Source organism: Emiliania huxleyi, assembly GCF_000372725.1.
Source record: "Emiliania huxleyi CCMP1516 chromosome Unknown EMIHUscaffold_179, whole genome shotgun sequence".
Classification (NCBI taxonomy): Eukaryota; Haptophyta; order Isochrysidales; family Noelaerhabdaceae; genus Emiliania; species Emiliania huxleyi.
The window spans coordinates 61,421-85,243 of record NW_005200793.1 but is presented as its reverse complement, the minus strand read 5'-3'; the positions used below and the strand labels follow the sequence as shown (position 1 = coordinate 85,243).

The following is a 23,823-nucleotide window of genomic DNA, read 5'->3' as shown; positions in this document are numbered from 1 at the left end:
GCAGGGGGGGCGAGGGAGGCAGCAGGGAGGGCGAGAGAGGCAGGCTCAGGGCGAGAGACGGGCTGAGGCGAGGCGGTGCGGTCGCACCCATAGGAGGGAGAAACGCGACTCGCAGCGAGAGAGTGAGACGGCGGAGCCGCCTCGGCTGGAGGGCGGCCGCGACGCCCCCTTGCGCTGCGGCACCATCTCGGTCAGCTTGAGGCTCGACAGCTCTTGCTCCTGCTCCTGCTCCTCCGACTTGTCGCAGGCTGAGGCTGCGCCGCGTCGGCGGGCGCCGCTGGCGGAGCTGGCGTGGCGCTTGGCCGGCGGGGGCGGGGAGAAGACGCGGCGCTTCTTCTCCTGCCGCCCCTCCATGCACTGCTCCAGCGCCTCGTGCGACGGAATCGCGGCGAGGGAAATGAAGTTGAGGTGAACCGCCGACTCGGCGTGGTGCCTCCTCGCTTCGCGCACGCTGTGGCGTGCGTCGCGCCCATGCACTCCTGGCGGTGCCATGAGGCCCATGCCACCACGCCTGAGTAGGTTTGTATTTACCGCGTTTGCGACGAGAGACGTCACGCCATCGCCGTTGCTGGGCCGGCGAGGAGACCGGCGGACGGCGGCGTGGAGATCGGCCGTTGGAGGCCCCTTTGGGCTGTCGAAGGGCGGCATGCGAGGCCGCGGAGAGCCGCCGTGCCCTGTTGTCTAAACCGGCTCGTTGATTGTGTTCAGACGGATCCTCAGACCGACACACTCGCGATTCACGAACGACAAAACAAAATTCGCTCACACCTGGCAACCCTGTCTGCACGTCTCGCGCGCGCGTGAACAGGGCTCCAGGCCCCAAATGACGTGTGAGTGTTAGAGTTGTTTGGTATTGCTAAAAATCTCTCTCTCTCGAACGAAGGTGCCGCCAACCTTCTTTCTTTCTTTTCCCGCCGACTAAACGCATCCTTCTCCGACTGCCCCGGCTAGTTCACGAGTTTCGCGATTCACGAAGGTGGAATTTCTTTCTTTTTCTAATACATAAACTTGGACCATTAAGCAGAGCACATTAGAAAAAAACATTAGAATAAGCTTGGTTGCTTGCTTGCCTGTCTGTGTGACTGTGTGGCGGAGGCGGGCGAGTGCACAGAGATAAGATGATTGACCGGACATTGTGAACATGATGAATCTAGCACCAGGGGGAGGGTTCCCGCAGCAGATCGCCGCTGATCTCCTCCCCGGGTCGAAGACGCGTCCCGTTCAGCTCGCACGCGCCCCCAAACCCAGTCCAGAGCCACCGCGATGTCGAACAAGCCCTCCTCGGGCCAGCGGGCGGTGCAGCCGCTCGCCAACAGCAACAGCAAGGCCAACCGCCCCAGCTCCGGTCAGAAGCCGACCGGCAGCCCGTCTGCCAAGCGCGGATCGCGAGCCAGCGCCGCCGCCGCGGCGGCTCGTGCAAAGGACCCGTTGCGGTACAAGACGGTCGAGTGCGAGAACTGGGCCCGCGACGGCAAGTGCCCGTACGGGGCTCGCTGCCAGTTTGCCCACGGAGCTCACGAGCTCCGGTCGAGGTCCACCAACACTGCCGCCGCCGCCGCCGCTGCCGCCCCAAAGCCAGACGCGTCTGACGAGGGAAAGGCGCGGCGCGGGCAGCGGGCGCGCCGGTCGAGGAAGTCGTCGTCGGAGACGGCCGACGCGACTGCGCCTCCCCCCTCGCCCGCCGTCTCACCGACCGCCAGCACGCGAGCGCCGTCTCCGCTGACGCTGCCGAGGACGGTGCTACCTGCGGCGCCGCTCGGCAGCCCGACGACGAGCGGCAGCAGCCGGCGGTCGAGCAACGCGGCGCCGGCGCTCTACTCCTCGCTCTTCTCGCCCGAGTCGCCTCGCTCGCCAATCAGCCTCACGCCCTCCAGTCTGCCTCCGCCCCGGCGGTGGCCCGCGCCGATGCCTCCTTGTGCGGTGACTTCGGCGACGAGCCACGTCCCTCACCCAGGACGGCCGGCGACACCTAACGAACCAGTCGCACCGCCGCCGCCTCCGCCGCCGCCGCCGCTGCCCAACTCACTTGTCCAGCCGCCGCTGCCCAGCCCTGTTGCCCGACCGCCACTGCCCCCGTCGCTGGGCCATCCTGCGCTGCTGCTGCCGCCGGCGCCGCCGCTGCAGTCGCATCCGCCGCTGCCGCATCCGCCGCTGCCGCATCTGCTGCTGCCGCATTCGCTGCCGCCGCCGCTGCCGCCGCCGCTGCCGCCGCCGCTGCCGCCGCCGCTGCCGCCCCTGCCTGCGCTGCCGTGCGGCAACCCTTTGCGGGACAGCATTCCCGGCGGCGGCGGTGGCGGCGGCGCAGGCGGCGGCGGTGGCCGCGGGCCGTCGCTTTGCTTGCGCGAGCACTCTGCCTGCTCCGCCGCCTCGTCTGGCGGTGAGTACGGCTACCTCACCCCCGACGAGGCGGAGGTGGTCTGCAACCCGGAGACGGGCCGCGTCGAGATAGCAGGCCCGCCCGCCGTCCGGCGGTATCTCGGCTGCACCTCGGCTGCACCTCGGCTGCACCTCGGCTGCGTCTCGGCTGCATCGCGGCTGCATCGCGGCCACACACCTCGGCCACACCTCGGCCACACCTCAAGGGCCACACCTCAAGTGCCACACCTCGGCCGTGTGCGAGCGCAGGCCCGCCCGCCGTCGCTTCGCGCGAGGTGTCGCACAACACGCTCTCGGTCCGCCGCACCATCTCGATGCTCTGGGCGGAGGACGACCACTCGCCAGCCGTCACAAGCAGGCTGCCGGCGGCGCATGTGCACTGAGCTCTCTTGCGTGGAGGAGGAGGCTTATCCGCCCCACCTCCTCCTCCCCCGCCAACCGTCCCCTTTTCCCCCCCCTCTTCTGGGGCCGCGGCGGGGAACTGGCCCAGCTGACGACGGGCCGCACGCGCGGAACCACTCGCTGGTGAGCATGCCGACGTCGGTCCAATTTGAGCCCCCGCCCCGCCTCTCAATCTATTTATCCCACGGCAGAGTCCAGAGAGAGATCAAGTAGAGTCGGCATCTCTCGTGCGCGCCGAGATACTATTCCAGTAATCCTTGTGAGCGGTCGGGAGATAGGACAACGCGGGCGCGTGGCTGCATGTGTCCGCCGGGTTCGTATACCGTCCCGCCGGGGCCAGACGTGTCACGTCCTCCACTGACACGTGCGATGAAGCGCGGGATGACCGATATCCGATATGTGGGGAGACTGTTTTCAAAAAGTTTTAACAGTTTTATCGTTTTTGTTCATCTCTCGCTCACCTCGCTCTTCTGGTGACATCTGAGCTCCTCTTTTGTGCTGACTCGCGTGGATATATGTCGTTTCAGGTTCAGCTTTTGTACTTTACATGATGAGACAGTGGCACGCGACAGCCGACAGGTCGTTCCTGTGCTTCCGTCTCAGCACCGTGTGCTCAGGCCTCAGCGGCACACGGCCACCCGGTCGGAGTAGTCGGCTAGGGGCAGAGCGTTCGGGACGCAGCCCTGATTCGCCTGCAGCAGGAGGAGCACGGCGGCGCCCGCGGCCACCGACAGACACGAGAGGCCCTCCGCAGCGCCTAGCAAGCCGCCAGGCCGCTCGCCACGCGCCTCGCTGAGGAACGGAAGGCCAGACCCGGTGGAAACCTTGCCGTAGAGCGCCGCACCGGCGAGCCCCACCACCAGCAAATAGGAGACGCCCTCGACGAGGCCGACCACGCCGAACGGGCCCGCAGGGAGGCCGCCGCCCGTAGTGGCGACGCTGTAGAGGGAGGCCCACATGACTGCGTTCGAGCCGAGGCCCGCGGCCGCGGCGGCGGCGACGGAACGAGGCGCCAGCTCGCCGTCGTCCGCTGCTGCCGCCAGCCGGCGCGACCGAGTTGACAGCGCAGGCGACTGCATCCGTGATGGTGCGGCCGAAGCCGCGTGCAGCATCCGCGGAGGAGCAGATCGCCCCGCCGCCGGCGGCGGCGGCGGGTTGTGAGAGAGCAGCGGCGAGTTCGGCCCCACCTTGCCGCACGCCCAGACAGGAGAGCCGTCGCCGAATGTGAGGCCATTCTGCAGCTCGCAGACGACGCCATCGGCCTCGGCGGGCTCGGACGCGAGGAATATGTTGGTCTCCTCACACGCGCTCTGGTTGCACAGCCAAGCCACGCCGAGCTCCTCAGACGTAGCGGCCGCCGCCAGCTGCCGCCTCCTGCTATCTGAGGCTGCGCTGCGCAAGCGCTGCAGGTGCGGCGCTGTGCCGTGCGCAGGCGCGATGGCGCAGACGGCAAAGAGGTGCATGCACGGGGGAGGTCGACGAAGCACGGTGGACGAAGCGCCGCTCCGGGTACGGGCACAGTACCTTGCGCGAAATTTCGGGAGGTCACAGTGAGGCACCTTCAAAAAATCCCTTTTCGGGGAGGAACCTCGTGGGAGAATAGCCGCCCTCACCCGCTGCCGCGCATCGAGCTTGGCGGGGCCTGATACGTGTCATTCTGTGCCGGCGCGTATCTTAGCCAAGATACGCGGCCACACGTGCAGACGCGTATAGCGGTACTCGCGCCCCCACACGTGCAGCCGCCTATCTTGGCCAACAAACATAGGCGGCTGCGCTTGCAGCCGCGTACCGCGTGAGGTAAGGTAAGGTAAGGTAAATTTCTCCACACACAAAGTGGTGGGGCAAGGGGGGGCGGCGACCCTCGCATCTCCACACCCGGACACGGGCAGGAGCCCCACGGCATTCAAAGTGCAAGCACTGGCCCGGTGCGCGTGGGTGAGCAGCCTGCCCCTCCCTCCCGACAAACCAACTCCCGCACACACACAATCGCACTCTGGCCATCGAATGACTCCGAATGACTCACTGTGTGTGCTGAAGACAGACCGCGTGACATACACGCCCACGCATCGGGATGGGGCATGTATGTTCCCCTAGATAGGCGCCCACAACGCGTAGCCGCGTATGTCAACATCCCTCTGTGCATGCCAGAGCGAATCGCCTCGCGCGACGGGCCGTTTCACGCGCTCACGCCCACATAATTATAAAAAAAGGTAATCACACCCTGCGTGTCACGAGTGCGAGCCGCTCGCGGTTCGTACGCCCGCTTGCGGGTTCGAGTGGCGGGCCATCCCGCTTGCGGGATGGCTTAGCGGGTTCGAGCCGTCACACATTGGCTGCCGGGGTGTGCCGAGGGGGGGCTGGGTGGGCGGTAAGCCGTCATTGCCCGGCGCTGCTTGCAGCGATCTGGGTGGTAGTGGCGGCGCTCCAAGTAATTAGAGGGCCCACAGCGTCCCAATCTAAAATCTGAGGATTCAGGATTCAGGCATCGCTTCAGTGGGGCCAAAGTGAGTTTATGGATGTGTGAGAACGGTCGGGACACGAGGAGTCACGCGGACCGACTCGTCGGCGACTCTGCTGCACGCCGTTTCAGATTTTTCTCAGCGTGAGCGAGACGTGGAAGAGTGCCACCGTCGGGTAGGACGGGTCGGCCCGGAGCATCAGAGTAGCCGTCGTGGTCGCGGCGAGCAGCGCCGGCCACTCCGGCGTCGCGTCGGCAACATGGGAGCATGTCCACCGCCACTTCGCGGTCGCAGTGCTGTTTTGTCGCCAAACGCCGCATGTACCTCTGGCGGGCCAAAGATCGACTCGCATGTCGATTTCGACTTGACGGCGGCATGGAGGCATCACGTCTCCATGCCGCCGTCAAGTCGGAGCCAGTCTGCGGCGATCACAGCGCTCGCAGGAGGTACATGCGAGCTTTTCCGAGTCAAGCGATTGCGCGAAATCCCACAGTGGTGGATTTTGGGGCGCGGTGCACCCCCTAACCGTCCAAGAGTGGTGCTCTTGGGAAGAGGTTCCTCCTTAGTCCTTTCCGCTCCCCCCCCGCAAGGCGCGAGACACACGATACCTCTATAAACCCTCCCCCGCGGTGCTCTCTCGCTCTCCGTCTCTCCCGAGTCCCCGACGACAATCGATATACGACACGTCTCGTCAGGACTCTCTCACGTTAGATAGCGTTCATAGTCGGGGACCGCGACAATCGATATACGACACGTCTCGTCAGGACTCTCTCACTTTAGATAGCGTTCATAGTCGGGGACCGCGACAATCGATATACGACACACGTCTCGTCAGGACTCTCTCACTTTAGATAGCGTTCATATAGGGTCCCGTACCATGCGGTATCGACCCTATCAGTGCACAAGATATATCGTGTGAGGATATGCTCAGGAGGGTCGACACCTGTCGTGTGGGTTTGTGCATGCTCTCCGGTCTCCTCCCTGTACACTACACGCTAGGCTCTCATGCCATTTGCTGTGCTGCTCCATCGCTACTTCGCTAGGCTATCGCGCTTCCCGCCCCGCTCCGGCACCACGGGGATCGGGACTATGATCAGAGACTCTGCTCTCCGCGCGTCGCAGCCGGCATGCGTGGACGCGGACTGGAATACGGGGAGCAGCTCCCCGCGCCCCGTTGGCGTCAAGAAGTGAAGGCCGTGCCCGCCAGCGCCACGCACACCGTGAGGAAGGCCAGGCCTGCCATCGCGAAGCCGAGCTGGACATACTTGAGATTGCCCTGTTGACGCGAACGGAGGCGTGTGGGAAGCAGATCCGCAGGGCGCGCGAGAGAGGTGTGGAGTCTCACCGATCCTCGTGCCCCCCCCTCGCCCGCGATGCAGCGGCCGATCAACGAGCAGTGATGGTCGTGACCAATTACGCAGCGCTGGCAGTAGCGGCAGTGATGCGCCGTCTGCCGCTTCGCGCGCCGCCGCCAGAAAATGGTGTCCTCTTTGGACTCGACGCCGCCGCTCGGCCGCCAGACGAGGCAGCGCACACAAAACGTCCGACCCGACTCGTCCTTCACATTCTCCATGCCCTCAGTCGTCTGGCCCGCCGCTAAGCGAGTCTCCACTTCTCGCGGGATGGGAAGCGTGGATTCCGGTGTGCGCTGGATGTGCGGCGGCTCCACGAACACCACGATCCACACGCATGCCAGCGCGACACCGGTCTCGACGAGGGTGCAGATGAGGAGGTACAGTCGCAGGCCGGATGGCGAGAGGGCGGTGAAGCCGATAAACGCTGCGAAGGTGACGATCACGAGGGCTATGCCGAAAGTTGGGCTGCGACCAGTGCTTGTTGGCGAGGGGAGCGGAGGCAGTTTGGGAAGAGTAGCCTCGAGGTCCGCTTTCATTGCCACTCGCCCCCTCTGATTTCTGACGGATCTCTTTCATTTTTTTTTCATTCTCTCTCTCCCCCCCCCCTCTACAGAGGCCACAGCGTCCACACATGGAGCACATATAGTACACCGCACACATGCACACAATACTGTACACACCCGACTCTTGACGGGAGCGGACTGAAGACCCGACGAGGATTGGCGAGCAATCGCTTCAATCCGCCTCTTGGGCGCAGACATACGGACCTTCAGCACGTTGGGTCCGTGTCGCCGTCGTCCTGAGCATTCTCGCGCTCCATCTCGCGCGGCTCCGGCGGCGTGGGCACCTTCAGTGAGCGGGGGGTCTCGACCCACGGCTGGAGGTGGGGAGCGGGCGGCTGGCGGGGAGCCGGCTGGAGTGGCGCCATTGCGCACTTGACGAGGGCGCGCGCCATCTTGCGGCCGCCCGCAGAGGAGGGCTCGACACGCGAGTGGTAGTCGGAGCTCGTCTTTCCGTCGAGCACCTCGAAGAGCGGGAAAGCGACCACTGCGACGCCTATTTCATTGTCGGAGCGTGAGTAGGCGTTACGTGCGACTTGGAATGGTTGCGGGGGGCGCTCGCTCGCCCGGCACGCGGATTTTCTTGGTGGCGAGCTCGAAGACGGTTCGAATCATTTGCTGCAGCCGGCCGGGCGCCTGTCCACAGCCAAAGGTGTGAACGGTGGATCGACCGCCGGGAGGCGTTCGGTTGGAGGCGGGCGCCCAGTTGTAGCCGAGGCAGCACAGGGCAGGGTCGGCCCAGCCGTACGGAGTGCACGCGACCTGCGGGGCGAGCGGGGGCGTGCCGGAGTACTCGAGTAGGAAGTTGCGCGTGTGGTGGTGGGGAGCGGCGCCTCGTCGAGGTAGTAGATCATGCAGACGAGAACCTTGCGCGGCCGCGTCTTGCCGACCAGCCGCCGCACGTACCTCTCCACCTTGTTGCGGAAGAGGTCGACGATGTAGCCGAGCCCGAGCGGCCACCCCGCCAAGCCCGTCCGCAGGCAGGCGGCCGTCCCGCACGTCGCGTGGTCGGCGTCGAAGGGGCAGTCCAGCGGGCAGGCGCAGGTGCGCTCGGGCCGGAGGCACGCCTATTCAACCCCACAGCGCACGTGAGACGCAAGACGCTGTCTGCACGGCGGGTCCGCTCTCCGGCCGGAGGCACGCCTATTCAACCCCACAGCGCACGTGAGACGCAAGACGCTGTCTGCACGGCGGGTCCGCTCTCCGGCCGGAGGCACGCCTATTCAACCCCACAGCGCACGTGAGACGCAAGACGCTGTCTGCACGGCGGGTCCGCTCTCCGGCCGGCGCTGCCTCGGGTGTGAGGGCGAGGGCGCCGACGTTGGCGAGCGTGGCGAGGAGGGGCTGGAGGGCGATGTCGTTGCCTCCGACCGAGACGAGCAGGGTGTCCTGCTCCTCGAGGTGGTCGCGAAGGAACTCGTCTTGCGCGTAGAGCCCACACCCGCGCGCGTAGAGCAGGGACATCTCGACCGCCGCGTTGACGCAGAAGTGGCCTTCGGGCCCGCCGTGGCCCTGCGCCTGCAGCTCCGCGTTGACATGAAAGCAGACGTCCTCCTGCATCGGGCCGGCCAAGGCGTTCTCGTAGCCGTTGCGTGCCGCCGACCAGTCGTGAGGCACCCACGCCTTGTTGTCGAATGATGAATCGCCAGCAAGCCAGACGGCCGGCCGGCGCCGACCGCCGCGCCCCGGCCGCAGCGCCTCGTGCACAAGGTGCAGGTGCGGGAGCAGGTGTCCAGTCAACGGACTGTAGTAGTCCTTCGAGCAGACCAGCTTGTTGGCAGCGACTGCTGTCGCCACAGTCCTGCGGCCGCCACCGAAGCCAAGAGCGGACGCGGCGGCGGCGGCGTAGAAGGCAGCGGGAGTGATCGCCTCGGCTCGCTCAGCGTCGTCGGTGCTGGCCTCGGATGCGGTGCATGGGGTCTGGTCGGCCATGTGGTCTGGGAAGGCTGGACTGGCCATGTTGAGACGCACGTCCCCCCCCCCAGATGCAGATGCAAAATAAATAAATAAAACGCACAACTTGTGGTCGGCGCCTAGCCGGGGTCGCTGCTCGTCCTGAATTCACACACACTGACTGTGTTCACACGTGTTCCCCCCCCCCCCCCACCACACACACACACACACACACACACACACACACACACACACACACACACACACACACACACACACACGGACGTACGCATACGAACCGCATTATGACACAGATTCGAGACTCGATCTCGAACTGGGGTCTCGAGGTTCGATCGAGTGGACGCCATCGGTTTAACCGACCAAGTTTGGTCATTTGGTCATAGTTGACCATCGGGCACCAAACTTGGAAATGCGGCGTCGAAGGAGATATGTTGAGATAGAGAGCGTGTCTCGTCTAAGTAAGTGTGTGGGGGAAATTGACCAATCGGGCAAAATCGGCCGAGCCACAAGCGGAGTGGCGGCTAGCCGATTTAAGTGGGGGACTTGTTGTATTTCTTTTCTTAACTAGCAGGTTGGCTCGCTAGTCGCTCGCCGGCCCGCGCAGCACGCGCGGGCCTTTTTTGTGGTCGGATGTTGGTCGTCTCGAATTTGATCGTGGGCAGGGCGTGAGAAAGCTGGACGGCTCGGTCGATGCGAGCCACCAGCTCGTGAGAGCGACGTGCGCGACGGGTTCCTCGGCGTAGGCTTGGGCGTGGTGAGCAGCGCCGGCGAGAGAGGGACGGCATGCGGCTCCCAAACGAGCCGCACGGGCTTCATCTGGGCCGCCGAGGCCACCTCCTTGGTCGCGGTGGCGGGCGTGAAGGCGAGGTGGGCCGAGGCAAGCGCTGAACGTGCCGTGCCGCCTTGCGCCCCTGAGGAGGGACGAGTGTGTGGGGTGCCACGGGCGGGGGGGAGCGGTGAGAGGAGAGCGGTGGGCACCCCCACGAGGGGCTGCGCTGACGCCGCCTGCCACCCCACGCACGCCACTGACGCTGTGGGGGCGGCACGATCGAACGCGCTGGTCGGGCGGGCCGTCTGAGTCGCCCAAGCGGTGCTCTGCCGGCCGGTGGACGCGAGGGTGGCCCAAGAGGGCTCCAAGTACGGAGCCGATACCCGGCCGTCCCGGACGCCTGGCACGCGGGCCAATGGTCCAGCTGTCCTGTGCATGGCTGGAGCGAAGGAGGGAGAGCTCAGGAGGGCGACGGGGCAGGGAAGGGGGCGATGCGATGCGGCGAGGTCTAATCGGCGGCGTGGAGAGAGGAGGTGCCAAAAGGCGACTATAGAGAGGCCTCTACGGGTGATATAGTGCGCCATGCCGGCGGGAGAGGTCTCTCACCGCCCCCCGGGCCGTCTCGAAGGGCCGTGCAGCCCACGCCACGAGGCGCTGCTGGCGGGAGCCTGGAAGGACTTGGCCTCGTTGCACCGCGCCGCGTTGATTCGCGACCACCGTCGGCCGCGGACGGCGGCGGCGTGGCGGCCGCGGGCGCTCGCGAGACGCGCCGCTCTGCGCTGGTTCGGTTCGTTCGACTCGTTCTTGGAAGCTCATCGATACGAATCGGAAACCGCCAATCTTGGGGGAGCGACGGACGCTGTCTTTGTGCTGCGCACGGCACACTCAGGTCGCAGCATCGAGATGCATCCAGCATCGGCTCGAGACGCGAGATTTCGACGTGAAGGCGTCAGGGAATACAAACCTTCGAGATCTCCGTGGCATTAGATTTTTCGAGTTAGTTCGTGTGACCGGAGCCGGCCCCTACAGCCCTACCAACGTGGCATTGCGTTAAAGTTTAAACATTATTAGAACGTACGTATATTATTTATAGACGCGTGACTCTCTGGCGCGTAGCGCTACGCCCCCGCGCCGTGCCCAGAGACTGGTCGTTCACAAAATCTTGGATTCATCAGGAAGGCGTCGTCCGCGCCAGACGGGCGCACGACATTGTGCAGCAGAGTGAAGCCGAGGGACTGGAGCGCCAGCAGCGCGTCGGCTTTTGCCTGGTAGCCTAGCGGGCTAAGGCGAGAGTGGAATTCGAGGAGCAGCTGGCACGCGGGAAGGCGCAGAACGGCTGGCTTCTGTTCGCTGCTGTCGAGGAGCATCGCGTTGAAGACTCGGAATTCAAATGCTTCGATGTCGATTTTGAGCAGATCGAGCCTTGAGTGATTTAGCATCGCCATCATTGTCGTGATCCGCAACGCCCGCGCAGTGTGACCTGTGCCCTTCTTGAAGCCTCGCGCAGAGCCGACGCCGTCTGCGGCATATGACGCACCGTGTCCCACCGGAAGCTGCAGAGTTAGGTTCTGGTCGCTGTCGCCCAGCACGAAGCGGTGCCAATGGAATTTGCGGGGCACGTTTTGTCGGCGCAGAAATGCGGTGGAGACGGGTGTGTCGTCAAAGCCGTGCACGTGGCACCTGTACATATTGATCAGCTTCAAGTCGAACGAGAGGTCTGTGCCAAGGCCGATTGAGTAGACGATGGAATCGCTATCAAGCCGATCCCCGTCGAACGTCCAACCGCCGTAGGCTGAGCCGCCGCGCGATGCTCTGAGCCGCGATGTCTCGAGGATGTCGGCATCGGCGGCGTGGGCCGTGGTGAATAGCAGAGTAAATGCCACTATGAGTTCGCCGCTGCACATGGACATGTATCAAGATCGGTGCGTCGCGCGCATCGACCGCCGCCACAGCTCGCCACGAGCACGCAGCGACAAAATGTTGACTGTACGGAAGTTGAGGCTGGTCGAGAGGAAGAGGCTGCCGTGCGAGCCGGCAGCAGGCCGGCTCGGCGTGGACTGCCGCGGCGACTTTTATGGGCTTCTTCTGTTCATAGTACCGTATACGGTACTATGGTTTACCCACATTAAGGGAGTACTCGCTGCCTCCGAGGGAGGGGGGTAGCGGGTTCGGCGACCTGGTGTACGCCACGGTCCCTCTGGGCTCCGTTGCGACGAAGGTCGCCCGGGACTGGCTCGCCAACGAGCTCTCCGAGCCGTCCCGGCGCGGCAAAATTGATGCGGCCTGCAGGGACCGAAAGATCGCCGACCTGATCACGGCTGCCGGCGCCTCGGCGCCGGCCGACGCCGTGTTCGGCGGCAGGTTCGCGACGGGCGAGACGCCCCGCCTGACGACCTCCGCCTCCGAGGCGGACAAGGGCGACGGCGTCGGCGGCGATGGCGGGACCGGCGTCCACTTTGACCTTTTCGAGCCGGACCCCACCCCCATGGAGGACCTCTGAGGTCCTCCCCAGTTTCACCCCACCTTACCTTTGCCCCCCCCCCCCCCTCCCCCCATCCCTCTGGTCTGCCTCCCATAGGGCAGGATAGCACTAGCATATGCGCCTAGTGCGCACTGGGCCCACACAGATGTGACCCGCCCACTCGAGTGCGGCGCCTGGATGCTAGTGCTTGAGAGGACACCACAAACGCGGCACGGCCCGTTTTGGATGTCTCTGCGGAGATTCTGTCTTAGCACACACAGTGAGTCATTCGGAGTCATTCGATGGCCAGAGTGCGATTGTGTGTGTGCGGGAGTTGGTTTGTCGGGAGGGAGGGGCAGGCTGCTCACCCACGTGCACCGGGCCAGTGCTTGCACTTTGAATGCCGTGCGCGGGGCTCCTGTAGAGCTGTTTAACGTTGGGAGCTAAACAGTGTTGCTAGTGTTAACAGTAACAACGGAACAACAGTGGGGCTCCCCAACAACAGTAGCTAACGTTAGGCCGGCTGAACACAACAATAAGGAAGGCCTGGCAGTGACCCACGACGATCTCCAGCGTCCAGTGCGGGTAATACCCGAAAATACCCGGAAAACCCCAGGTATTTTCGCGGGTTTTACCCGGGGGTGCACTTGGAGCACTTGGGGGTTTTGCGCGCATTTTCTGCTTGCTGGCCGCTGAACAACAGAGTAACAACAGTAACAAACAGTAACGGCATGGGCTGGGGTGAACACTTGAACAACGTTAAGGATTTCAGCCAACACGCTAGCGCAACTGTTAGGCCCAAAATTAATGTTAAACAGCTCTAGGCTCCTGCCCCCGACGCCCCGTGTTCCGGGTGTGGAGATGCGAGAGGGTCGCCCCCCCTTGCCCCACCACTTTGTGTGTGTGGAGAAATTTACCTTACCTTACCTTACGCGCCGCCCGCCTGCAGCGGCTCGTGGTGCGCGTTCCCGGTGGCGGCGTCTTCGAGGAGGAGCCGCTTGAGCGCCGCGTAGACCGGGCCCGGCCTCCCGTCGCCGATCTGCTCGCCATCCAGCCGGACGACGGGGTAGCCGTGCGTGTCGCCGGCGAGAAGAAAGACCTGAGGGAGGCGGGGGAGGGAAGGGTGGGCGCGTCTCCTCGAGGCGGTCTGTTCATCTCGTTGACCTCTTTGAAGCCTCGGCGGCCCCTCAGCGCCCCTCGGATGCACCTCGGCTGCACCTCGGCTGCACCTCGGCTGCATCTCGGTACTACGACCACATCTCGGCGGCATCTCCCCTGACCTCCCTCGCCGCGAGGAGGTCGGCAACGGTGAGCGGACCCTGCATGTGAATGGCGAGCTGTGAACCGGCGAGCTGTGAACTGAACCAGCGAGCCGTGAACAAGCGAGCTGTGAGCAAGCGAGCTGTGAGCAGGCGAGCTGTGAAGGCGAGCTGTGAATAGGCACTCAGCAGACGGAGTCGTACGAGGCGGTTGCAGAGACGCGGGTGCAGAGAGGCGGGTGCAGAGAGGCCGTGACCAGAGGCAACAGACACCACCCAAACGCCTGCACGACCCCCGCCAGCTCGCCGCGCGGCACAAGGTGCTCCGAAGCGAGCTCCATCGCGCGACGCACCTGTAGTGGACCGTCTCATTGTGAGTGAATTCATCTCTCCGACGCGAGCCACCACCCCCCCCGCGCCGCGCCGTCGTCCCTCGCAGCACGCGGCGGAAAGGCGGTGTCCGCAAGACCGAGTGGCCGTCCACGATCGCCACGTTGAGGACGCACGACTCCAGCACGTTGCCCGCGCCGTCGACGCCTGTTCACGGCCCGCCCGCGGTGAGGGGATGCCACTCCAAACTCGAGCACGCCGGCGATGGTGGCGGCGGCGCCGATGCCGTACGTGCCTCCCCGCTCCTTGGCGGCGAGCATGCACAGCGCGTTGAGCAGGTAGTTGTTCGACTTGAGCTCGGCGAGCGCGGCCGGCTTGAGCGGCACCTGCTTAGACGCCGCGAGCCTTGAGGAGGCGTCTAGCGAGTGTCTAGGAAATGTCGAGCAGTCGCCAGGACCCGAGCAAGTCAGTGATCCACCCGTCACACGGGGCACACGCACACGCGGAACACACGCGGGGCAGACACGCGAGGCGTGATGTGCGATCTCGGGGAGCGGTTCCTGCTCAGACAGCCGCCGTGAAAGACGCCGTCTCCGCAGGTGAGCGCGCGGCCGACGAGAGGACGGCGCCACGCTCTCCGGCACAGTCGCCTCCGAGATGCCGACCGTGTCCGCATCCTCGGAGCCTGGCAGTGGTGGCAGACCGCCAAAGCAGAGCACGTAGAGGGAGGGCGTGCAGCCGGCGGGAGTGACGCCGAGGTTGCCGGTGCCGGCGGTCAGCCAGAAGCGGACGTCGCAGCTCCGCCGGCCCGACGCGACGCACGTGGCGCGCACAATCTCGGTGATCCTTTCTCGGTTCGCCGCCTCGTCCCCGCCAAAGGGGAGAGGAAGCCGCGCCGAAGCCGCAGAGGCGAAAAGGCGGTCGAGGTGGACCTGGAGGCGGTACATCCGACCCTCCGCGAGCGAGCAGGTGTCAAAGACGGCGTGGCCGCGCACAATCGCGTGGTCGTCGACCGGCAGCGTCATCAGGGAGACGTTGGTGGTGATTGCGTCAGCCACCGACGAGTAGAAGGCGAAGAAGCCCTCCTTGCCCGAGCGCGCTGCGCCGACGAGCTTCGCCCACGCCGCGGGGTCGTTGACGACGGCTGGCATGACAGCCGGTCGGGGAGAGGTGTGTGCTGCTGGCGGTGGGGGGGTGCAGGGCAGAGAGCCCGCCGGGGTGGGGGGCAGGCTCAGATCAGCACGCTGAGATTTCTTCTTTTTGGAGAGGCACGAGGCATCTACGCGCTCTCTCCCCATGTCCTCGCGCCCCCAGCAGGACCTGAAGGAGGACCCGGCCCTCGCCGAGGCGCTGGACGCCATCCCCCAGAACCCGTCCATCCTCAAGGAGCGCAACGCGCAGCGCGCCGAGCTCACCCCCGACGCCGCACCGCCGACGCGCTCAGAGAAGAACCTCCCCTCGGGCAAGGCCGAGGACATCCCGCGCAAGAAGCTCAAGTCGCGGGCGACGCCCCCCCTCGGCATCAGCTCGGGAAGCGCTGTTGTCCCGCCCGTCCACCGCCCGAGATCCAAGCTCACCGGCCCCGCCGCCCTCCCGCGCCGCGCACCGGACCAGAAGTTGGTCTCCGGCGCCACCGACAAGCGGGCGGCGCGCGACAAGGAGGACGCCAAGCTCCCCGCGGCGCGCCAGAGCGGGAGCCCCTCGCCCGCCGCCCGCCCTGCGAGCGGCGGGGAGGATCCCTCTGGCGGCCGCGGCTCCGCGCCGCTTGCCTGAGCGCGCTGCGCCGACGAGCTTCGCCCACGCCGCGGGGTCGTTGACGACGGCTGGCATGACAGCCGGTCGGGGAGAGGTGTGTGCTGCTGGCGGTGGGGGGGTGCAGGGCAGAGAGCCCGCCGGGCTGGGGGGCACGCTCAGATCAGCACGCTCGACCTGGAGCTCTCTCGAGGTCTCGACGAGGGCAGTGTGTCAACAAGTGTCGCTCTCGCACTAGCCAGCACGGGTGAGTGAGAGCTCTCCCCCCAGCAGGTCCAGTCAGCTGTGAGAGATACAAGAGGAATTTTTGTGCCATTTACGCCCCATTTACGGTTTAAAATTCTTTTCGGATCGTGCGGTGACGCCCTCGTTTTTTCTTTAGACTTTTTGCCTCTTCCATGTTCGCTCTCACGGCGAGCCCATTATGCGTCTCTCCCGTGCAGGGGCGCCCGGCGCCCAGGCTGCTACTCAACGTCCGCATGGCATCGGACGCCACTGACGATGAGCATCTGATGGATAGCCTGCGAGAGCGCATCCGCGTCGCGGCCGGGTCATCCGACGAGATCTCCAGTCTTCCGCCCTCAGGGCAGGCTGGCGCCTCGGCCGCGAGCCTCCGGGTCCGGGTGGGCTCCATTCGGCCGGACGGGCTCGAGGGCGCGGGCGAGCGCTACGCCGACGCCTCGCTCGCCACCACGACCGGTCCCGTCTTCAACGCGGACGACCTCCCCGCGGGCGAGCTCACTCCCGCGCGCGCGATCCGCGGGCTGTACGCCGCGTTCAACGCGCGCGACGCGGCGTGCGTCGGCTCGTTCCTGACCGACGACTGCGTCTACGAAGACCTCCTCCTCGGCCCCGCCACCGTCTGCCGCGGCAAGGAGGCCTTCATCGGCGCGCGCCTCCCCGCCCCAGTCCGACGGACACTTCTGAAGACACTTCCGAGACACGTGGCCGGCGTGGCGGCGGCGGCGGCGCGGCGTGCCGACGGCGGGAGGGGAGGCGGCGCACGGCGCGCCTCTTGACGGCTGGCCTTGCACGCAGGCGCCCTACGCTTCCACCCTGCCTTTGTGAGCAGCCGCCTACTAGACGGGCTTCCGTTTGCGTCGCTGTTGCCGCCGCTCACGCTCGAGGTTGACACTTCCCAGACCTTCCGAGACACTGCCGAGACACTGCCGAGACACTACCGAGACACGTGCCTCGATGCCTAGCGCTCCCAGTGCAGTGCCAGTCCTTTGGGACCCCCCGGTCCTTTGGGCCCTCACCTTCGTGCCGCTGTCCGGTGAGCTGCGTGCTGTGTGTCCAGCAGTCCGGACCCGGTGCTAAGGCCGGTGACAGTGTGCCTCGTGTCGGCTCCCGAGCCAATCGTGTGCAGCGTGTGTGTGTGCGTGTGGGCCCGTCCTCCATGCTTGGAGGTGTGTAGCACTGACTGACTGACTGACTGACCCTCGTGCCGCTCAGCAGTTCGGCGTCTGCTGTGGGCGTTGCGTCCTGATGTCGAAGAGTCGCTGACCACTCTGACTAGGTGGACTCCATCGCCGAGGGCGAGGACACAGTGGGCGTGGAGTGGCACGTCCAGTGCGGCGACCGCGGCCTTCGGGCTTGAGGACACGTCCAGGACATGTCCGAGACATGTCCGAGACATGTCCACAGGCGACGCGCCTTTCCCGCTCGGCCGTGGCCTCTCGCAGGCGTCGACACCAGATCTCCCCAGGTCTCCCCAGGTCTCCCCAGGTCTCCCCAGGTCTCCCCAGATCTCCCCAGATCTCCCCAGGTCTCCCCAGATCTCCCCAGGTCTCCCCAGGTCTCCCCAGATCTCCCCAGATCTCCCCAGGTCTCCCCAGGTCTCCCCAGGTCTCCCCAGGTCTCCCCAGGTCTCCCCAGGTCTCCCCAGATCTCCCCAGATCTCCCCAGGTCTCCCCAGATCTCCCCAGGTCTCCCCAGGTCTCCCCAGGTCTCCCCAGGTCTCCCCAGGTCTCCCCAGGTCTCCCCAGGTCTCCCCAGGTCTCCCCAGGTCTCCCCAGGTCTCCCCAGGTCTCCCCAGGTCTCCCCAGGTCTCCCCAGGTCTCCCCAGGTCTCCCCAGGTCTCCCCAGGTCTCCCCAGATTTCGAGGCCTAGATGCGGAAACGCCGACCCGTGTCTTCCAACTTCGACAGCTATCGCACCTCAGCCTCGGCCGTCCTCCCCCATCCCTCCCCATCTCTACGCGGAGCGGCGATCCAGCAGCCCCGCTCGGAGCCTTCCTGGAGCCTTCTCGGAGCCTCGCCTGTACAGGCGCGCGTCGACACGCAGAGCGGCAAGATCTGCCGCGTCGTTGACATTGCCGAGGCGCCGTGGCGCGTCATCCTAGAAGCGGAAGGCTCCGCATGCAGAGCGTCGCCTCGCCAGATCTCCCCATATCTCGCCATATCTCCCCATAATCCTAGAAGCGGAAGGCTCCGACTCCATGACGCACTTGCCGCTCCCTGGCATATCATAGCCCAAGTTGGGGTTGTACTGGCGGGTAGCGCCGGGAGAGGAGACACCGACGAGGGAACCGCCCTCCTCCATCCGCGCCACACCGCGCTCGCACAAGTCGACGTAAGCGTGTATTCTAACTAGCGCTCGAGAGGACTGTGGCGTCCACACGGCGCGAGACCGTATTCACGCCCTGATGCTGGCGAGCTCACCATGCTAGGCGCGTCATCGGCCTCCTCGTGCTGCCCTTCATCACCGCGTACCAGCGCCTCACCGCCCTGCAGCGCGCGACAGTCGAGCAGCAGCAGCAGCAGCAGCAGCAGCAGCAGCAGCAGCAGGAGTTTGGCGAGTCGCCGCCGCTGCAGCAGCAGCAGCAGTTGACGCCGCCAGAGGCCGGTGCCGAGGGCGCGGCCGTCCGCAGCGACGAGGACGTGGAACGCGAGTCTGGGCTCGCTAGAAGCCGAAGACAGACCTTTGTACTCCCACCTCGCGCTCGAGAGGAGGCCGCTGTCAGCATCCTTCAGCCGTACGCAGCGGTACTCACCATCTTCGCCTCCCTCGTACTCACGCGGTGCTCCGAACACATAGCGTGGTACCACCGCTCCAGTTTCCGGAACGGACAGACAGGCAGGCAGCGACCACAGAGTGTGAGCCGTAGCTAGTGAGCTCCAACCAACACAGGCAGACCGCCAGCTATTCACACCGCAGGTACGGGCTGCTGCTCCTGGCGGTGCTTGCGGACGGCGTGGTCGACCCGCGCGAGCGGGAGGTGCTAGCGCGGTATGCCGAGGAGAATGGGTTGAGCGAGGCGCGGCGGGCGGGCTTGCTGGCTGCGGCAGGCTGGAGCGAAACCGAGTTCCGGGAGGGGCGGAGGGGCTTACCAAAGAGCGACTGAGTTTTGCCCCACCGCACCCGCTCCCGGCCCCACGCGCTCCGCAGTGTGTGATGCAGACTCTGCGCGTCACGCCCGCGGCCCGGAGGCTGTCACTTGTAGTGAGCGTCGGGCTGGTGGTTCGACACCGAGTTTGAAAGATCGGTTTCTCTACGTCTCTCTTCACAGGAAAATCCTGTGAAGAAAAGCGGAGAAAAAAACAGAAACCTTTTCTGCCTCGGCCTTAGCCGTCGGTACTCCGGAAGCGTGCTATCCAAGTAGCACGCAGCCGGGTCCCGAAGGTGTCCCATCCCAAATTCGTGCTGTCGACAGACCAGATTCGTGGTCCCTTGGTCGACTACACCCGCCTTTGCGCTTTGGACGGTAGCCCGACACAATACATTTGTCTGTCTTTTTGGATTGTTTGGTTCGTCTGGGTAAGGGTTTTGCAAGAAACCTCCTCACCACTGCGAACACTGTCTTGCTCGTAGGAGCCGTTCGTCCTTTGTCCGAGCAAACGCGCGTCCGATCACCCCGTTGAGCACGTGTGCAGGGTATCCGAGCGCCATGAACTCCCTGAGTTTGCTCGTCACGCTGAGCGCGAACCCTTCGTCATCGCTCGCCATAGCACTCACCTTGAGCAGGCATCCAACGACTATTCCCTCTTTCATCTTCGCGCATGTGAAGCTATCCCAGCGATGGTAGCGCCACACCCGAGGCTCTCTCTCGCAGCCCTCATTGACGTTCTTGAGTCTCGTCCGGAAACCTCCGTTCGCGTCGAGCTCGAGAGCCGTCTCTAAAAAATGAGCGTGCTGCCGGAGGCTGTGCTGCTTTTGCCATCGTCGATAGAATCGAGTTGTGAGCGGATCGAAACTAAGCGCATTTGACTAGTTGCAAAAAGTCTGTGGTGCAAAACCCGCCAAAAACTACCAAAATCGCTGTCACGGCCAGCTCGGCACGATCTACTCCAAAAAAGTGACGTAGAGCACCCATTCTTTAAGCGTTCGCCGCACATACACAAGGTCCGCCTGCGTGCGGCGCCAGCTTCTCAAGGGCCATCGCGCGAAAAACGACGGAGGAGATGCATCCTAGCTGTCGCCATCGTGCATCGAAGGCGACTCGACGCCGCTGAGATCGGAGATCAAGCTCTGACAGGTCACACGTCGCTCCTTTGACGCCGACGTGACTCACCCGTGCAGATCACATCAGGACACGGTCTCGACGCGCTCGGTACGACGCCTGCGACCCGTCTCGGGTCAGGTGGCACGACGCTCATCGCGCCTACCAGCGCTGCCGTACAGGTTGCCACGACGAGGTCGAGCACGCTTCTATACGCTCGCTCAGCCTTCCTTTCCATCCCATTAGGCAGCCTGGGAACGGTGGCGGTCAGAGGCAAAGCCTGCGAGGGGTGGTGGAACCACATGTCACGGCTACTGCCCGCTCGACCCCACGATAGCCTCCGGAGGCTGACTTTGAGGCACCATCATCGGCCCCCCATACTAGTACTCGCATAATGTGGGTAAACGAAAGTAGCGTGTACGCATGCTTACGCTACTATGAATGAAGAAGCCGAAAAAAGACGCCGCGGCAGAAACGCCGAGCCAGCCAGCTGCCGGCTCGCACGGCAGCCTCTTCCTCTCGACCAGCCTCAACTTCCGTACAGTCAACATTTTGTCGCTGCGTGCTCGTGGCGAGCTGTGGCGGCGGTCGAAGTTCGCCCAGATTCGGTGACGAGCGCCAGACGATAGTAGTGTCTCTGTTCGCCCTGTGCATGTCAGGCCAGGCTGCAGCAGGGCACTACCATCGTGCTGCCCTGCTGCAGCCTGACTTTGCCCACTGTGCACAGCCGCCAGAGCACCACCACCGCCCGGTATCGTGTCACGGCGAGCTTCTTCTGCGCCCGCTCGCGAGGCTCTCGCGCTGGTACACTTTGGCCATCTGCTGCTCGCGTTCGGCGAGCTCTTCTCCGCACTCCTGCCATGGTGCCGTCACCACACACCTTCTGGCCGGCCTGAGCCGCGCGGGGTCGCCGGCGGGGGCAACGCGTCGACCTCTCTCTCTGGTGCACCACGGGCCGCAACGGCCTGCTAGCAGCGTGCGCGAGGAGGCAGTGTGCCGGCACAGTCGAGCCGGAGCATCGGGTTCTTGATGCTTGTGGGGTCAAGTCTGACCTTATGCGGCCTAATATACAACAATAATGCTATGCTCTCACCCAGCCTTTTGAGATATGATCCCTCAAAGTCGAATTTTCGTTTACTGGTGACCATATACTTAAGTAGCCGTCTGTCATGTTTGCGTTTCTTCCAACGAATCCTTTAAAGTCTCGACAATCACTAAGCTGCTTATGTGGCACCGCAGAGGCTCCCTTGGGGATGCCTGAGGCCACCCCAACCACTCACGAAGCCGTACGTGGACGAATTCAAATCTACTTTTTTCGTTTACCTATACACACTAACCGCGAGTAGCACCAGCCATGGCCTCAGGGAGCGCGGGCGAGGGCGCTGGGAGCAACACGGACAAAAAAATCAAAAGTGGTCATGTTGACACCACCCGTATTTGCAACTAGTCATTTTTTCACGTGCACGGTACGCATGTATTGAGTGTGACTGCTGGATGCCCTCTTACCCGGGTGACTCTGGTCGGATCGCGACGTCCACCGCAGCCCATTGCACCGGCCCGCGTCAAACCCTCCCGAGAGCCGAGTTTGAGCCATCTGCCCCGCTCTGCGCACCGACATGCTGGTGGCTACCGGTCTCTTGATTGCCCCCCCGCCTCCCCCGGGGCCTGATTTTGACAATTCTCGTTCGGACCCCGTCTCCAATCAGGACCCCGTCTGGCGCGCAGCCCGGGACGCCCGCTCCCCGGGCCGGCCCGCCCATTGCGCATGCAGCCTGAGGTGTAGATACCCATCTGGATTCGCCGGGCCTTGTGCAAGGGAGGGAGGGCGGGGAGCGGCGCTGTGTATATCTAAGGGACCGCACCTCTACACGCAGCATGTATGTCAGCGCGGGCCCCAACATTAACGGCCGGGCGGCCCCGCCGATATCTACTATTATATTACCCTCCACCCTCCGGCGGGAGCACAAAAGATTTTTCAACAGGGGAAAACGCGGGACGGCGTGCAGATGACGATCGGCCGTCGATCCCGAAGGGTCGTCGGTTGAGCTAGGGAGCCTGGCGATGGACGCCACCGCGACCCCTCGTGGCATCTCTCTCGCCGCCGGCGAGCTCGCGGACGGCAAAACAATTCGTATAACAGTGTGCAGCCGTGAGAATTAGTTCAACTGTGAACGGGCCCGGGGTTGTGCGTTACGTGAACTGGAAGGCGTCTCTCGCTGCTCCCCCCCCGGACGCACGCACGCACGTCGTCGGTGGTCGCTTTGCCACCGAATTTCGCCGCCGATGATCACCTTGCTCGCCGTGGCGGTCGCGGTGTCTGTGTCCTCTGCCCCACCTACCGCACCACCGCAGTCGGCGATGTCCCTCACCTCGTTTATCGCGCCGGCGGGTCGCGCCGGCGGGTCCTGCGTTAACGTCAAGACGGGAGGCCGCACTCGGGCCGCCCTCCCCAGCCACGTCACCTGGGACGCGAGCGAGGCCGCCTGCCAGGAGCAGTGCCTCGGGCTGAAGTGGTGCACTGGATACGAATACCAGATCTTTACCCGACTGCGCGGCCGCACGCGCTGCATCCTGCAGCGGCTCCCCATCAAGCAGGCCGTGCCGGCGACCGCCTTTGACGCCATCTGCAAGAGCAAGATAAAGGTGAGAAACGTCCGGCTGCCCGCCGCCTCCCCACCGCCGTCGCCGCCCTTCCCGCCCGGCCTCGCCCCCACGCCGCCGCCTCTGCCGCCGCCCTATCCGCCCGGCAAGGCACCGACGCCGCCCCCGTCGCCGCCGCCCTTCCCGCCCGGCGCGACGCCGCTGCCTCCGCCCTCGCCGCCGCCCTTCCCGCCAGGCAAGGCTCCCCGCCCGCCGCCCTCTCCGCCGCCGCCGCCGTTGCGCCCGCCGAGCCCGCCGCCTCCGTCACCGCCCCCACCGAGCCCACCTCCACCGTCGCCGCCGCCGCCGTCGCCGCCGCCTCCATCGCCGCCGCCGCCGTCACCGCCGCCGCCCTCCCCGCCGCCGCCGAGCCCGCCGCCACCGAGCCCGCCGCCACCATCTCCGCCGCCGCCGTCACCACCGCCGCCCTCGCCGCCGCCGCCCTCACCGCCGCCCCCCTCTCCGCCACCGCCGTCACCGCCGTCACCGCCACCGCCGAGCCCGCCGCCTCCGTCACCGCCCCCACCGAGCCCACCGCCACCGTCGCCGCCGCCGCCGTCACCGCCGCCGCTGAGCCCGCCGAGTCCGCCTCCCAGCCCTCCACTGCCGTGCAGCGTGGTGCCGCGGGCGAGGTGCGGCGGCGTCCTCGCCTGCTACAAGGACGAGGCATGCTACACGCCGTGGAGAGACGCGCATAAAGGCCTGGGATGCAACGCCGGGTCAGTCCATCCCGCCTGCCGCTTCTGCGGCGGCAGAGATGTGCCACCGTGCCCAGAAGAGCCACCGCCCTCGGCGCCGCCGCCGCCGCCGCTGCCGCCGCCTCCTCTTCCGCCGCCGCCGCCGCCGCCCTCGCCGCCCTCGCCCTCACCGCCCCCACCGTCACCGCCACCCGCGCGCCCGCCGCCGCCCTCGCCGCCGCCACCTTCACCGCCGCCCCCGTCACCGCCCCCCTCTCCGCCCCCGTCGTCGCCACCGCCGTCTCCACCGCCGCCCTCGCCGCCCCCCTCGCCGCCCCCGTCGCCCCCCCCCTCTCCGCCGCCGTCGTCGCCACCGCCGCCGCCGCCGCCGTCGCCGCCGCCCCCCTCACCCCCCCCTTCACCGCCGC

General features: G+C 65.4%; 10 protein-coding genes across 10 annotated transcripts in view; 3 read left to right on the top strand and 7 right to left on the bottom strand.

The window, feature by feature from the left end:
• The window catches only part of EMIHUDRAFT_442301 (hypothetical protein), a 1,397-nt gene extending 694 nt beyond the window's left edge, over window positions 1–703 (bottom strand). Inside the window, exon 1 of the mRNA XM_005783612.1 lies at window positions 85–703. Coding sequence (XP_005783669.1) covers window positions 85–648 — 564 coding nt within the window. The 5' untranslated portion in view covers window positions 649–703. The remainder of the gene's footprint in view (window positions 1–84) is intronic.
• A 524-nt stretch (window positions 704–1,227) lies between these two features.
• Window positions 1,228–2,759, top strand: EMIHUDRAFT_456383 (hypothetical protein; the record flags this gene model as incomplete). Its single annotated transcript, XM_005783611.1, has 4 exons — window positions 1,228–1,526; window positions 1,734–1,920; window positions 2,347–2,439; window positions 2,652–2,759. Exons 1-4 carry the CDS (start codon window positions 1,264–1,266, stop codon window positions 2,757–2,759), a joined length of 651 nt encoding a protein of 216 aa, XP_005783668.1. The 5' UTR covers window positions 1,228–1,263.
• A 529-nt stretch (window positions 2,760–3,288) lies between these two features.
• Window positions 3,289–3,894, bottom strand: EMIHUDRAFT_365113 (hypothetical protein). The gene has a single exon (XM_005783610.1). It carries the CDS (start codon window positions 3,888–3,890, stop codon window positions 3,399–3,401), a length of 492 nt encoding a protein of 163 aa, XP_005783667.1. The 5' UTR covers window positions 3,891–3,894; the 3' UTR covers window positions 3,289–3,398.
• Window positions 3,895–5,829: 1,935 nt separating this feature from the next.
• Window positions 5,830–7,153, bottom strand: EMIHUDRAFT_442299 (hypothetical protein). Its single transcript, XM_005783609.1, has 2 exons — window positions 6,583–7,153; window positions 5,830–6,513 (listed from the first exon to the last, which is right to left on the bottom strand). The coding sequence occupies exons 1-2, from the start codon at window positions 7,126–7,128 to the stop codon at window positions 6,418–6,420; spliced, it is 642 nt and encodes a 213-aa protein (XP_005783666.1). The 5' UTR covers window positions 7,129–7,153; the 3' UTR covers window positions 5,830–6,417.
• A 208-nt stretch (window positions 7,154–7,361) lies between these two features.
• Window positions 7,362–9,111, bottom strand: EMIHUDRAFT_232178 (hypothetical protein; the record flags this gene model as incomplete). Its single annotated transcript, XM_005783608.1, has 5 exons — window positions 7,362–7,648; window positions 7,824–7,914; window positions 8,019–8,219; window positions 8,386–8,775; window positions 8,920–9,111. The coding sequence occupies 5 exons, from the start codon at window positions 9,109–9,111 to the stop codon at window positions 7,362–7,364; spliced, it is 1,161 nt and encodes a 386-aa protein (XP_005783665.1).
• A 1,842-nt stretch (window positions 9,112–10,953) lies between these two features.
• On the bottom strand, window positions 10,954–11,745 carry EMIHUDRAFT_112961 (hypothetical protein; the record flags this gene model as incomplete). Its single annotated transcript, XM_005783607.1, has 1 exon — window positions 10,954–11,745. One exon carries the CDS (start codon window positions 11,743–11,745, stop codon window positions 10,954–10,956), a length of 792 nt encoding a protein of 263 aa, XP_005783664.1.
• A 67-nt stretch (window positions 11,746–11,812) lies between these two features.
• EMIHUDRAFT_232175 (hypothetical protein) lies at window positions 11,813–12,335 on the top strand (the record flags this gene model as incomplete). Its single annotated transcript, XM_005783606.1, has 2 exons — window positions 11,813–11,821; window positions 11,931–12,335. 2 exons carry the CDS (start codon window positions 11,813–11,815, stop codon window positions 12,333–12,335), a joined length of 414 nt encoding a protein of 137 aa, XP_005783663.1.
• An 889-nt stretch (window positions 12,336–13,224) lies between these two features.
• Window positions 13,225–15,036, bottom strand: EMIHUDRAFT_112960 (hypothetical protein; the record flags this gene model as incomplete). The annotated part of the gene is made up of 3 exons (XM_005783605.1): window positions 13,225–13,395; window positions 14,128–14,271; window positions 14,530–15,036. The coding sequence occupies 3 exons, from the start codon at window positions 15,034–15,036 to the stop codon at window positions 13,225–13,227; spliced, it is 822 nt and encodes a 273-aa protein (XP_005783662.1).
• Window positions 15,037–17,306: 2,270 nt separating this feature from the next.
• EMIHUDRAFT_45681 (hypothetical protein) lies at window positions 17,307–17,945 on the bottom strand (the record flags this gene model as incomplete). The annotated part of the gene is made up of 1 exon (XM_005783604.1): window positions 17,307–17,945. A coding segment is annotated over one exon (639 nt), but the record flags the coding sequence as incomplete, so codon positions are not given.
• Window positions 17,946–22,361: 4,416 nt separating this feature from the next.
• Window positions 22,362–23,823, top strand: part of EMIHUDRAFT_112958 (hypothetical protein) — a gene marked incomplete at both ends in the record, with an annotated part of 1,905 nt that continues 443 nt past the window's right edge. The window contains 2 exons of the mRNA XM_005783603.1: window positions 22,362–22,846; window positions 22,915–23,336. Of these exons, the coding sequence (XP_005783660.1) occupies window positions 22,362–22,846; window positions 22,915–23,336 (907 nt within the window). The remainder of the gene's footprint in view (window positions 22,847–22,914; window positions 23,337–23,823) is intronic.

Bases quoted from the DNA above. Each gene is read 5' to 3' on its own strand.
- EMIHUDRAFT_442299 (XM_005783609.1), bottom strand. From the start codon at position 7,128: ATGAAAGCGGACCTCGAGGCTACTCTTCCCAAACTGCCTCCGCTCCCC. The intron at 6,514-6,582 runs GTGAGACTCCAC...TCGCGTCAACAG, and splicing joins AGGGGGGGGCACGAGGATCG to GGCAATCTCAAGTATGTCCA.
- EMIHUDRAFT_365113 (XM_005783610.1), bottom strand. From the start codon at position 3,890: ATGCTGCACGCGGCTTCGGCCGCACCATCACGGATGCAGTCGCCTGCG.